We start from the raw sequence: 14,833 nt of genomic DNA, 5'->3' as shown, positions 1-14,833 counted from the left end.
GTACGAACCTCTTTGTCAAAAAAAACTTGAGAAACATGAGTTTCAACATGTGTGTGGTTTTTCATTTTATCTTATAAATATATTATGACATAGAAATGCAAATGTGGACACATTCTGTTGAAAGCAGAATGTCACCTTTATAACTAGTTCAGTAATTTTCTTTCCCAGCTACGATTGAAGAAAAAATTTATCATGTGAAACTCGCCAAGCTGTCAGAAATGATAGGTTCTACAATGACATTGATTTTGCTGAATTCAGTGAATTATTCAGTGTCTGCTCAGATACACAATCAATCAGCAATCCGGCAGATTTTCCCATTCTTACTGTCAAGAGAGACACATGGATAATGGCAAAATTCAATCCGGGAATTCATGATTGTCGGCCAAGTTTCTGGGCAGGGTGCCGCTAATACCACAGTTAACACTGCCGAGATGAAAACTCCTAATTGTATCAGGTGGAAAGGTGACATGTATGATTGTTTACTAATCAGAAAAGATGGAAGATTGTATTGGAGGTGGCGCCACTTGATGTTTTTGAATTTGCAATTCGAGAAGGAAATTGTGAAATTATCTGTGCGTCACAGGAGCCTAGCAAACTTATCATGGTAGAATTGATGCGTGCATTATACTGGGTTTGAACACATTTGACTGAGTCTTACACATGAATGTTCTTGTCAGGATTACCTGACCAGTACGAGTTAGAACACAAGTCATCGTCAGACATGAATAGCATATACCATACCTTAACGGGCCCCTCATATGTAGTACAGAAGCTGTCCCATGTTTGCTAGATTATTTATCAAGGGATGGCGATAATTTTTCCCAGTGTAAATGGAAGGAATTTTAATTGATCAAACAAGTAGAGGTCTCTCATGAATTCAAACCTTTACCAGTATGTGTACATGTGGAAAAATCTACACACTGGGTAGAAACCCTTTTTGAAAATTTACTGTTTCTGATGTGCAATGATAGCAGATAGGTACTTTTGCATCTGAAGAAAGCATTTATGATTATTAGATTTATAATACCCAGCAGTAGGTTTTCCTTTGAAGTTGGCTATCTTTATTTTGAAAAAATCGCTCTCCCTTGTGTCCTGTCTGGTCTCAATCAATTTTTTAATAGCATAAGATGAACCAGTGTAATCAAAGAAGAGAGGTCAACTGTATGTGTCCTCAATTTGCATAATTAAGTTGTCCTTTTCCTTCATTCTATAATTTACTTGATGTCATCTTGCTACATAAGTGTTCATTGGAATGGCATACAGGCACCATCTATCCAATTTCACCTACCTTGGTTTATCAATTATTGGGTTAAAATGAATTACTCCCTGACCTCAATAGCATGACAAGTTGATTATTCATGCAGAAGATACTGCTATGAATGTAATATGGAAAATATGATTACACACATTGCCTATAACAGCCTAAAGAAAACAAGGCAATTCAAAATAGAGAAAGACAGAAAAAAACTTGTAGAACTATGCCTTCATTCAAGATAGAAACAGGAGAGAATCCAAAGATGTGGATAAAGATCATGATTATCAAATTATTTACCAATTGACTTTTAATACACGTGTGTAATTTAGTGAGAGGGCTACTGTTCATGAGTGAAGATCCACCCACAGGCAATGAATTTTAAGATGATAACATGGTGTATGAAGTACAATGACACATGAGTGCTACATACCTTCTGGACAGGATGGTAACAGTATAACATCTGCTATCTTTTTTCACGATTGTACATGTCAAGGCTTATTGCCGTGTCATCATTGAAAAGTGACCCCATATCTTTTCTCAGTGCCAGTATATCAAATGATATGTGAGTTTTTAAGGTTGTCTAGATTTACAATTCCTGATAAAAGTGGTTTGTGAATTTCAGAGCCTAAATGATTCATTCAAGTTTGTACTGCAAAAGTAGATGTGAAGAGCGGTACTTGTTTTCATGCCCAGTCTGTAAGTACGACACTGGGCATAACAAATTTTATTGTGATAATACTGTTCAAGGAGAGGCTAAATGAACTTTACACCAGGCAACAAACTCTATCATTCTACATTCAGAACTCAAGATTTTAGTAAATCAGAGCTGGACAGTGCTGTAGCTGTTAGTCAGGCAGATAGCTGACTGATACATGTGCAAAATTATTTTCATATGCTGACCTTGGAAATTGTAACAGTTGTTGCAGAATGCTGTAGCAGCATTTGGAAATTTCATAATGAAAGCCAATTTAAGCTGATGAAAATGTGTTGTCGATGACTCACATCATTAAGAGTTACTCAGCAAATAATTTGCATGTACTGGTACATAAATCTGGTTGATGATATTTCAACTCTACAATCCAGTGTTCTCCACAAATGAAAATTAAAGGCGGGCGGCTAATTAGCATATTTATTTGCATAATATTTGCATACAATTTACATATCACCAGGGCTATTCACAAGGCATTCCAGTGATGAGATATACTTCTGACATTTTTAATATTTTTCTCCATTCAGCAGTGATAAATGGCAAGCTATGCAATTTATTTTTAAATTTAAATCCTTTTTATTTACATTAAATAAATAATAAAACATCAAAAGTGAAAAAAAAACATTGAACTAATACAAACAATACACAATTTAGTAAATATATTGCACAATACCAACATAAAAATTCAAAAGTAGGCCTACATGAGAAGTATCAGTGTTCGAAATAATCGATGGCAAATGGTGGCACGTTTTCATATGATCCTCTGTTACTGTATGATTGTCTGTAGCCCGATTGGTAAAGCCATGAACGTCTTTTTTTACGTGCCGCGTCCATGACAAGTTGATACGGGACTGAATATTTGCACTTAGTTAAAAAGTCAGCGGAGCATGCCTGCAGAGAAACATACGTTGACTTTAAAACTCTATTCATAATAAAGAGAGGCCCCAAAAAAATGATACCAGGTATTTCCAAGAGAAAGATTTGAAATTTCATCGACTCATAGTTCGGCAAACATACAAAACTTTGACAACTGCGCGGCGTAGGCTGCCATGCATGTTTGTGTGGAGCAGGAGCACGCTGGCGCTCTTGATCTCGATCACACGCGACCTTTGAACTATACAGTACAGAACCGTGTGTACATAGCTGCTGTATTCGGATGATCACACGAATGATGATTTTAGCTCGTGCATTTTCTTTTTACTTCATTTCATTGTGCCTTTAATATTTTAAAACGGCTCACGGATTTTGAAATTTGATCAAACGCAACTGCTTCTCAAAGTCAATCGAGTGAATCGCATGCAAGTTACGAATGCGTGACAGGAAGTGACACACATGGCTTCAACGTCATGTGGACGTACACGGATCTCAAAATGGCTATTAAACTCGGCTCGGATACGCAACGACCTGAACACGCGAAGTACCATACTTTTTTGCATCTGATATTTGTGTCAACCATCGTACGATTTTAGCCACATCTGATCGAAATCACTTTTCCTGACCTTCGGATCCTTACAAGTACGAGACATTGGCGGCAATGGTATTGCCTATAGTATAGATGCTTTGACTGAGTGCCCGCTGGCAAAAATGCAACACCGAGCCTTGTACCGTGTCCGTTGTATGAAATGGACAGTGTCTGTACGGTACGGTCGGCACATTTCAAGCTTTTTGAATTGAACTTGAAGTCTTAGTGAATGTTCATCGGCACTACGGCCGTTTCACACTAAAAGCTCGCTGAAATAAAAGCGTGACAAAATCGCCGCTGAGATCGGCGGATATGAAAGAGGATCGGGCGAAAAAAAATAAAGGATCGGGCCGATCCTTTGAGAACATTGAGGATTGCATGCAGTCGCAAAACAAACCGACAGATGTGTGAACGGCCCCTCTTTATTACACGACGTTGTCAGTTGCTGTCATTTTTATTCAATAGGCTTTCAGATATTGTTCGGACAACTGACTGTGAAACAGTTTAGGCTACAGAAAACAAAGGTGGGCGGGCGAGATAAAAGTTGGGCGGGCGAGATTAAGGTGGGCGGCGACAAAAGAAGCCCCTCGTGGAGAACACTGCAATCATAGAGCGCTTATTATGGGGTTCACATCTAGGCCCAGGCCGGCCAGAACTAATCCGGCAGAATGTGAGAAGATAAGCTAATCTTTTGTCCGCGTTCACATTACGTTCAACGCTGTCCTAGCCTAGATCATTTGGTAGCGTCTGCAACTGTCCACAACCGAGCCTGCAGCGGGATTTACTGCAGGTCTGCTGCCAATAATCTGGCTAAGTTCTTCGTAAAACATACAGGTCTTTCTTCCCCGACCGATCAGAAACGTTTTTGAATTCGGACTTCAAATGTTTCATCTTACGTTTGCATTGATCTGGGCTATGATCAAACCCATGCTCTGACAAAAGCTGTGAGATGATATTGTAGGCGATTCCATCCCTTGCGGTCCATCAGATTTTTTACCATATCTTCGTTCCAAATGCCTAAAAGACACTTGATTTCTTCCGTAGCCCAATTGACTACTCGACTCGCCATGTCTAAAATGATACTGAATCGTCGACTAGGTCAAAGACTACACTGCATGTCAACTACAAAAGGCGTCAACTGGGACCTGAGTCGGACAAACACGTTCACATACGCTGTTTACTGCTCGGCCAGAGACCTGGGTCGGCCACAAACCACCCCTCTCGACTAGGACAGAAATTGTCCGGACAGTGGCCGGCCAGAACCGTTCACACCTGTTTTTTTGGTCGGCCACGAACCTGGCTAGGACAAGGGCCGAGTCTTTTTTGGCTAATGTGAACGGCCCTAATGACATGCAAGTTTCATATTTGTATACCATACACATTGAAAAAGATAAATCCTATGTTTAGAATTTTAGTAAAGATTGTCAAGAGTTTACACTTAAAATATGCAAAAATGTGGTCTTAAATTTCTCAAATGTACACCGAATCCCAGTTACATTCACTTTGAGAGTGTGTTCAGTGCTTAAAATTTCAAATACATTCCCCTCCGCTGTCTATAATTTCAGTGATTTCTGCAGTTAATATCGTCATTTTTGACAAGTTAATCTTTTGATAATTTAGGTGTTGACAACATTAAATCTGTCCAAACTAATGCCATATTGCTTCTTTCATAAGATATTTCATTCTCCTTTATCACTCTGTTGGAGTGGTTTTAAGAAAATGTCATTGCTTGATATGTGTATCTGCAATTGTTTATTTCTTGATAGAATCTCACAGCATAATATCAAAGAAATGGCATGTGCCTCTTCCATAAGGATGAATAATTCATTATTCATACATGGATGCATGAGAATCAGATTTGGCCATTTGTGTGTACCAATACTGTATTATTAGATCCATTAGAGATGCATTCATTCCAAATATTGCTTTGTAAATGAGTTTAGGGATCATGGATGCAATCTTCCCACATAATATCCTGACAAACAATATCCAATTTACCTAAATAATCTGGCTGTATATTCTACTTTTTGACTTGTAACTCTGATTACTGAAAGAGTGGCTGCAAAATTTTCACAATTGTGTAAATTAACAATTAGTTTTCATCCAAGCCATCAAATCAAAACCAACCCATAATCTTGTAGCCATGTTACTTCTGTAATGCAATGTACCGGTAAAACTTTGTTTTAGAAATTAGAACACCATTGTCATTGGTTTAAGATTAATTTTAATCAAAAAGGGCAAACTTCATCAAAGCTCTCTGCTACAGATATTATTTTCACCAAAGAATATAGTCCTATTTGATTATAAATACTCAGAATTACCAGTAGAAACTGCAATTTGAGTTAGAATGTAAAAAAAATTAAAATTGTATTTTTATACTGTCACCCCTGTTTCTGCAGTTTAGAACAGTTACTTCAATTTGAGCGAGAATGTAAAACACAATTGTAAAAAAAATTAAGCTCTTTTTTTATACTGTAACTACTGTTTTCTCTGCAATTAACTGCAGTAGCTTGAAAGGCTACAGAGAAAACTCTCCTTGGGAATTTTCTTTCCAATGACGTCGTCTTGCTAAAACCCTGTGGCACTTACCTACTCATGTGTAATAATTGAGATCATCACCAGAATACAAATCATCAAACAAATAGTGTTCAATATTCTTTGCCAATAAATGCTGAAAATGACCACAAACCTGTTTATCTCTTGTGTCTATAATAGTCTGACTCAGCAGTCTTCAGTTCTTGCATCTTAAATATTTGAGCAGCTAGCCATGACTGTTGGAAGTTTGCCCACTGACATTAGCCATGCACATTAACCATGTAGAACAATTTTGCCACTTGACAGAGTTGAATTTCATCATCTTCAACATTTTCAGCCGGATATGTATAATTCATATGATATCATGACACATTCAGTGTACCCTTTGACAAGTGCAATTTTGAAATTGTGACTCAGTTTAAGGCTTTTTGTAACATTCTCCATGTTTTCCTCATTTCTGAATAGGTTCTGTGATAAACTATTTTGAATTATGATGATTTCTTCATGGGAGAGTTTCATCATATTAGCTTAGTTGGTACTAATACATTAAAAGAAATAGTATCAAAAGAAAATTTCAGCGTGTATTTTGTGAAATAAAAAAATAATGCATGATTTGCACAATTTGCGTATCATAAAATATATTAAATCTCCCGAGGCTTCAAAATCATTGTAATGATCTGAATGATAATAATTTATTTAAATTTGTTCACAGTTTGGTGCAAACAAGCAAAGTTCATAAGTTATCTAGGGTTTAGACTTGGTTAATGTTTGTTACTGCAAAAGGTTTTGACTGAACATGTATGCCAGGTACTGAGGGAAAGAAAGGTTAATTCAGAAATAGAGATGCCTGCCCACCGTTATGACCTTTGGTACGGGTCACCTGTCATGACGTACCTTCTGCCACTTGCATTACCCTGATTATCACTCAACATGTTTTGTTATTTTTGTCTGAATTCAGATTGTGTTGTTCTCGACATGGAAAACTTCTTGCACATACTAATATTGAAACATTCCAACTTGCTTGATCTTTAATGGGAAAAACCTAATGTTGTGAAATTTTGATAGCTTTCTATATTTTATCTAAAAACGAATACATATAATTTTAAAGGAGGTATGTCTGCATCAGATTGAAGATAAGCAACTGTAATTAACAAATATTATTAATCATATGACATTTAAATTTTCTGCATACTCCTCTTCTTAATATATTTTCTGTAATCATTGAGTACACTGGTAGATCTCATTTAGATGGAATATTCTCAACTTTGTCTTTTTTACCATTCAGGTTGTCCTTCAATCAAGAGATTACAATGCATTATCCATGAGTGTGATGGCGTTTGTATCCATGATTTATCCCCTAGAGTATATGTTTCCTGTTATTCCTCTACTGCCCACGTGTATGAGCTCAGCTGAACAGGTAAATGCTAAATAAATTAACAATTTTTTTCTATCACAAGCTTAACATGAATCTTGACACTAGTGTGTTCTCATGTTAAGTAAGGTACTGTAGGATGTGCCACGAAATTGAAAGACTTCAACTTTTGCGCAAACTTTCCATAATTAAACTTAACCATTTCCTTTTTGACATAAAAAACAAATATGGGGGTTACTTTGGTGCTAGATTTACTGACACAGGAAATTCAAAATGGCCATCAGCCGTGTGTTAACTCTATGGAAAAAAGTTGAAAATTCGATTTTCTGAATAATAAGCCTGTGAAAAGTTAATTTTATGCATTAACTTCAAAATGAACCACCACAAGTGGTAGACCGAAAATGTATTGTAAAAGTGGGTAAAATCTGACTCTATGTCCCTGAGGAGCATTATACCTTTAACTAGTACACTACAAGACTGTTTTATGATCTAGCTGATCAAGTTTTTTGTTGATCTGGTAATCTAAGGTTAATCAAGAACTAAAACCTATAGGATCCATGCAATGTTTCAAAAAAAAAAAAGAGTGTGGTCTGTCTCTCTGTACAGCATTGTGTCTGGATTGATTGATATGTACCAGGCATATGTGTTTGGACTATATATTGGTATATTCAAATTGAATTTCCCACTCATATCAAAGATAGTGTATGTCAATTTGACCCCAATTTTTTAAATGTCTGAGTGCCAATTCTGCTTCAGGCTATTGAGATCACCATTGAAATTTGCATAATAGGACACTACTGATTGGAATTCTCGGTAATCGTGCAGTGGATTAGCTTAAAACATTAATATTGTAAATGTCAAATGTCATTGGACAAAACAATTCTTGAAATCAGATGGATGGAATTCTGATCAAAATTAAAGATAAATTTTGATGTAACTTTAGAAATACCATATAAAAGTCGAGGAGAAATAGATTTTCGGTAAAGTTGTAGTTTAATGAAACTGCAAATTTTATCGCATGTTCTAGTGAAAGAATAACCATTTTCTAAGTTTGATAGAAACACCCTGCCTTTCAGTGTTCAAAGTTGGTGCAAAATTTACAAACAGATGACTACAACAAAAGAGTAACCGCTTCAGTGATATGTTTTTGTTGCAGTTACTTCTTGCGCCAACACCGTACATTATTGGAGTTCCTGCCAGTTTTTTCCCGTACAAATCACAGTTCAGGATGCCAGATGACGTCTGGCTCATAGATCTTGATTCAAACAAGGTAAGACAAATTGCACCAGTGCTTACAATTCATGCATGTGCCAATATGCAAGTAAACAGATACCGGTATGTGTCGTTTAGGAGCAAACATGCAAAGACGACAGAATGTTGCAAGCTGGAACCAAAACAGATTTCCTCAAATGTTCCAAGCTGTTTTTCGACCTCTACCGTACAACATATGCCAGGTAAACAGTACAGTCAAGTTCGCAATCATAACTTCATTTTCAATCTACCGGTATACTGCTCTGTTCTTGAATATTGGCACTCTTTATTGAAGGGGTGGGGGGGGGGGGGGGGGGGGTGGAGGGACTACCAGGTACAAACATTCAGTAAACTATAGTAAACAATGTATCATGAGAGAAAGGCACATTCTGTGACAAATGTCCACTGGTGATAATGTTTTTCTCTGCCAAGGAGATTCCAGGATCTGAGATACCATGAGCTCATTGCCCTTACTTTTACGTAAAAATGATATTTATCCCTCTTTCTCCCAGGTTGGAATTAGTTGTACCGGTAAGCTACCATAAACTTACCAAGCAGTATCTACATCTAGTTAAAACTGAACATAAATTTCCCAGACACCAGTTACTCTTATATCCCAAGTCCTTTTTAGTAAAAACCCAATACTATAAAATGCTATCAAACATAGTAAACAATTCAGGAGGCAACTACTTTGCTTAACGATGTCAAGCATACCAACTGCGCAACCCAAAACATGTTGCAACCAAGTCCGACTTGGTAACTTATAGAAGACTGTCATTGGGAAAAAGAGAACTGATGTGAATTGTGGATGATTGAAATTCTGTTACAGTCTGGACATGAAATATTATTCACCAACACTGACAATGTACACTGAACAAAGAAAAGCTGTACTGACATGAACCCTTGGTATTCCACTATGCAGGGGTGTTGATACGAGCCGGCAGCCAGCAAAAACAACTGGCTATTCTGCCTTACTATACTGTCTACCTTTTCTCCAAAAAGGAACTGTACTCCCTCGTCGATTCACCCACCAAATTAAGAAATTCGCCCACCAACTTTGGGAATCCACCCACCAAATTTGGAAATTCACTGACCACATTTGGAAATTCATCCTCCAAATTTGGATATTCACTGACCACATTTGGAAATTCATCCTCCAAATTTGGATATTGTGTCGTCTTACTGTGAGCTTAGGGACACCCCTGTTATGTTGGTGAATAGACAAAGGAGCCGTACTTCCAACATTGAACACAAATACTTTATGAAAATAAACATTGTCAAAAAGTTACAATTATTTTGAGTTTAGTCATTAAAAAGAGTTTTCCTTTACCAAAGCTCCAAAAATCTTAGCTGTCCAGGATAACTGGTCATGGAATAAAACCATGAAATATAATACCCAGGACTCAATTTTATTTCTGGAATGAAATTTTGGGCATTACAGCCTTGAGTGCCTGATCAAATGTCTTGATGATGTTACAGATTACAGTACCGCTGAGCGCCGATGAACTGCCGACCTTACCTGAACCAGAAGGAACCGTTCTTAAGAACCATCTCAAACAGGTAAGTAGATGGGATTACAAGAAACAAAATGCCGCAAGGGAATTGACCAGATTTATACTGTATTTTGATTGAATTTGGAGCTTGTAATGAATTTTGTGATGAGATAACGGCTTGCTGTTGGGAATCTCATCTGTATCAAGGAAATCGATGCTGACCAAATTCTTTGTGCAAACGCAAGACATTGTCAACTCAATGTTGACCTTGGGTGAACTACAACAAGATCGTTCTGAGTTTCTAAAGGACTTTTTTTATTTTAAAATACTCAAAGCACTGTACAAGATAAAATTGCTGTATAGTGAACTGAAGTTAGCAGACACCCCAATGGCGCCTCTCATGTTATTTTATCCCAGAAAATGTAGGAAAGATTTGGTTCTGGAATCGTCATTTAGCTAACACAAGAACAAAACTCTATAGCTAGTAATAAGACAGAAACTCTGTGACGAGTATGAGACATTCCATCTCAGTCCATGGGATTGTTGTTTTTCCTGCGTCCCCTTCAATATTTGCAAAAATTTTAATTTCATCTTATTTTACTGTGGAAAACAACATTATCATCAATGACGTTCTCTGATTTATATCATTTTCATTTGAAAAATGCAGTCCACATTCATCTGCACCCAATGCTGTGTGAAACGTGTTTACAAAGTTTTTTTCTACCTGCTGCATGTCTAACAGCATTATGTAATAATTTTTTGTGTCACATCAGTCAACATGACCACATTACATCATGTGTCAGTCTATTTCAATGTACCGGGTATTTGTCATCAATGAGAGAGTGTACAATACCTGTTCACACTGAAGTGTGGTGTCCGCCAGTGCTATAGTTGCAGTTTAATTAAGTGTACCGGTATGCAATCCTCCATCCATCTAATGATATGCACATCTGGGTTTAAGAGGACAGCAATTGACCAACCTAAACTACATACATGTACTTTTATATATGCCTAAACAATACAGTGTGAGAATACAATTCCTCACCGGTAATAGTTACCCCACCCTCAGTGTACCAGGGATGTGAAGGCAAAATATCTTATTTTCTTCTATCTACCCAAAATATTTTAATAGGAATGACAATGTAAATTTTTTACTCTCTGCACTCTGTGCATCCCTGATTACACATTTCCTGCACCACTATTTCTGTCAGTCCCTGCGTGCAAGGTCAGAATTATTTTAAGTACAAGGAAACACTAGAATATGCATTTTTCTCTCAGACTGGTTTCATGGCCGTTATGTTGTATGGACAGGCATAAACACGGGTACATGCATATTTCCACTTGATTTACAATTCAAAAACATGATTTTGTGATGAAGGCCAAAGCCATGCAAATGCTGGTATTTTCTACAAAAAGGAACCTTCCCATAGTTTGATGTGATTTTCGTGTTGAATACAGTGGATTTAAAAATTTTGACATATTCTACAATGCATCACTTACTTAGAAGTATCCAATAAATTGACTGCAATGATGAAGTATCTGCTGAGAGACTCTCCAAAGTCTTTGCACTTACATTATCACATGTACAAATATTATATGGAATGACTATTCAACTGTAGCAGAATTAATCAATTTTCCCACAAAATTTGGACACACTTACTGTTTGCAAACAACCTAAGCCAGCGTACAGACTGTACTTTAGTTTTCTCAGTAAAATTTCTGATGGTTTTCGTCATTATCGTCAACATGCATGTTGTGCACATCCATTTAGAAAGGGTCTTTTGCACCTTTCCATAATTCAGAATATCAGAATGCAAGCTAGGTCCAGGTAGTTAGTTTGAACTCTCCTACATTGTGTATCAAAAATCTAACTAATAAAATATGTTGCTGCTGTTTAATTAAATCAGTACTCATCTTTGTGTGTCAGATGTTCTGGTATATTGCCCCAGTATTAACCTTTGAACTCTGACCCATGGTGACCTATGACATCACACAAGAACAAACAATACTCTCAAGCAGGGTTCTGAGGGTCGAATATGAGTGAGAAAAGGGAACATTTAATTTAAAGAGTCTGCTAACATTTCAAACATGACCTGTACAGAAACTTTGACTATCTTGTTATTCATTGCACAGTACAGAAAAATTGTAGGGAGTTTTGTACTGGTAGTTTTTGAGTCCTGAACAGATGCTGTCATACAGCAAGCAGCTTTTTTTCAATGGTTGGGATTCGATACCATATTTTTAAAAACTCCAAGACTTTGTCATCCTTTTCTGCTGTAGGTGGTTTCACTGGTCCATTTACTGAAACTCTATATTTCAAAAAGATGTGTTTAATACTCCCACGCATCAATGTTTTTTATATGATTATGTGGGAGGAACAGAGGTTTTCGATCAGATGGGTTTCTTGCACGGCCCTGGAGGGATGTAATGACTTCCTTTGAGAGTCACATTTTGTCCTTTGTGTTTGAAAGATGAGGTATTCTCCATTTCAGGGAGTGTTCACTGTAGCTTGGAAGTACATCGGGCTCTCCAGAATTGACCCCAGGGGGTTCATTTTGATGAAAATTCTAGTCTTCTACAGCTGCCCACACAGTCATGCTTGCCATCACGTGAAGACTTTTACTTAAAGGCAAAAAGTCACCATAGATACTGAGGCATACCTTTCAAATTATTTTTTGCCATTTGAATGAAAAGGTTTTATATCAGTAAATTTAAATGATTTGTTGTCTGATACCAAAACTTGTATTTTCTATATCATAAAACAATTGTGAAAAATTTGGTAATGCATACATGTGAATCATAAAATTTATAGTGTTCTGTATATCTTGAATAAACATTTGTGATTTTTGATTAAATACAAGGTAGCATTGACATTGTTGCAGTCAAATGATATGAACTGTTTCCTTCACTTTGCCTCTCCAGGCACTAGTAAGTATGAGCATGAGTCAGGCCATCAACAGGCCATGAACTGTTTCCTTCACTTTGCCTCTCCAGGCACTAGCAAGTATGAGCATGAGTCAGGCCATCAACAGGCCATGAACTGTTTCCTTCACTTTGCCTCTCCAGGCACTAGCAAGTATGAGCATGAGTCCTCAGGCCATCAACAACCTGGACAAAGCAGATGGAAATGCCAAGCCAGCATGGACCAGGCGAGAGAGTTTCACCTCAGAGGTCGGTTTCAACCCTTTCATCTATGGCAACGATGTTGACTCTGTCGACATAGCAACCAGGGTTGCCATGGTGAAGTTCTTCAATTCTCCCAACATCATGGCCAACTTCGTTGAGCACACGAGGACGCTGAGGTTGCACCCTAGGCCCGTGGTAGCATTCCAAATGAATCAGTTCTTGCAATCGAGAGCACACAGGTCACAGTTTATTGACAGGCTGTCAAAAACTCAGGTAGGCATTTCCCCTGGAGTGACTGTGATTCAAGTCGCTTGTGGGAATAAATGTTACCATGGGGCCAAGCAAATCATTTAACCCTTTCACAACCATGGTTTTTGCCTGAACCCATTGTTGTGGACCTGTTTACATGGCATTTGGAGTAAAACGGTTTAAATATATTGAACCCTATACAATGCCTTGGCATGACAACATCCTAAAGTTGCTTTTTTGCTGATTTATGTTGTCACTATTGATATTTGGTTTTCATTCATTTTACAATATTTTACTTAATACTCTTTTATAAAATAGTTCAAAATTAAAGTGTGTATTTTACAATATCATAATAGATCAGTTTTCATCCTCAATTATATATTACATTTTACCAAATTTCCACAAATTCAAAACTTGCATTATAATTAAATTATTAATTGAAAAATTCTAATTTGTGATTTCTGTGAGCTTTTCCCAGGTTGTGTTCCTGCAATAGTCAATATATACATGTCATTTCTGAAAACTGTATTGCCCTGATATTGTTTGCTCTGTTCTATTCTGGTCATAATGGTGTGTTCTTGATCACAGGCAGTGGAGTTCTTTGCCGAATGGTCCCTGAACCCAACCAACGTAGCATTCCTACGGGTCCACACAGGAGTCTATGACCCACAACTCATCGGGGACAAACCAAAATGGTACTGCGCCCAGCTAAGCCCCGTGGAGTTCAAAGTCTATGATGAAAAGCTGACGCTTGCTGCAACCCTCGCCGAATCGATTGAAGGAACATCAGATGATGAGAACCCGACAGATGAAAGTGGAAGTAACACAGAGGAGGAGGACGATGCCGGCAGCACAAGTTCATCGTACTCATCCCTCAGTGACTTCGTTACAGACATCATGAACAGTGACATCACTGGTGATGTCACAGGTAATTAATATTTATGATCTCATTTGCATAAAACAGGCAGTCACAACTCAAATCACGGCAAAGATAAAAAGAAATCATATGATGATATGTAAATTAAAAAATACCTGTCGTGTGTTTCTTCTCACTTTTGATTTCGAAACCTCTTTGCTTCTTGTGTTTCAAATTGTTAAATGATATTCATCGAGTAATTTAATAAAAATGGTGCAAAACTCATTAAACTACTTAATTTTAACCTCAAAATTTCTAACTGTTCATGGTATTGACGTGCCTTGGCTGTCTGAGCTGTTGGCTTCCATATACTGTATTAGAAACACACTATCACCTAAAAACCTACCTGTTAAACTACCTGAGACCTGTCTTTCTTTCAAGTGTGCAATGGAAAATTTCATGACTGTGAAACCTGACCTGCAGAGGGATGGTAGCGTGAATGTTAATGATTGAATTGCCAGCAGA

The 14,833-nt window shown here is 37.4% G+C and overlaps 1 protein-coding gene across 3 annotated transcripts in view; it reads left to right on the top strand.

Annotated features, from left to right (window-relative positions):
• Nucleotides 1-14,833, top strand: part of LOC139140353 (MAP kinase-activating death domain protein-like) — an 85,324-nt gene that overhangs the window by 34,585 nt on the left and 35,906 nt on the right. For all 3 annotated transcript variants that reach the window (XM_070709569.1, XM_070709560.1, XM_070709551.1), the window contains exons 4-8: nt 7,247-7,378; nt 8,490-8,603; nt 10,064-10,144; nt 13,144-13,476; nt 14,041-14,380. In XM_070709569.1, the coding sequence (XP_070565670.1) occupies nt 7,247-7,378; nt 8,490-8,603; nt 10,064-10,144; nt 13,144-13,476; nt 14,041-14,380 (1,000 nt within the window). The remainder of the gene's footprint in view (nt 1-7,246; nt 7,379-8,489; nt 8,604-10,063; nt 10,145-13,143; nt 13,477-14,040; nt 14,381-14,833) is intronic.

Source organism: Ptychodera flava, chromosome 1 (assembly GCF_041260155.1).
Source record: "Ptychodera flava strain L36383 chromosome 1, AS_Pfla_20210202, whole genome shotgun sequence".
NCBI classification, from domain to species: domain Eukaryota; kingdom Metazoa; phylum Hemichordata; class Enteropneusta; family Ptychoderidae; genus Ptychodera; species Ptychodera flava.
Note: the sequence above shows the minus strand (reverse complement) of the source record. Positions and strands in the feature narration are given on the sequence as shown.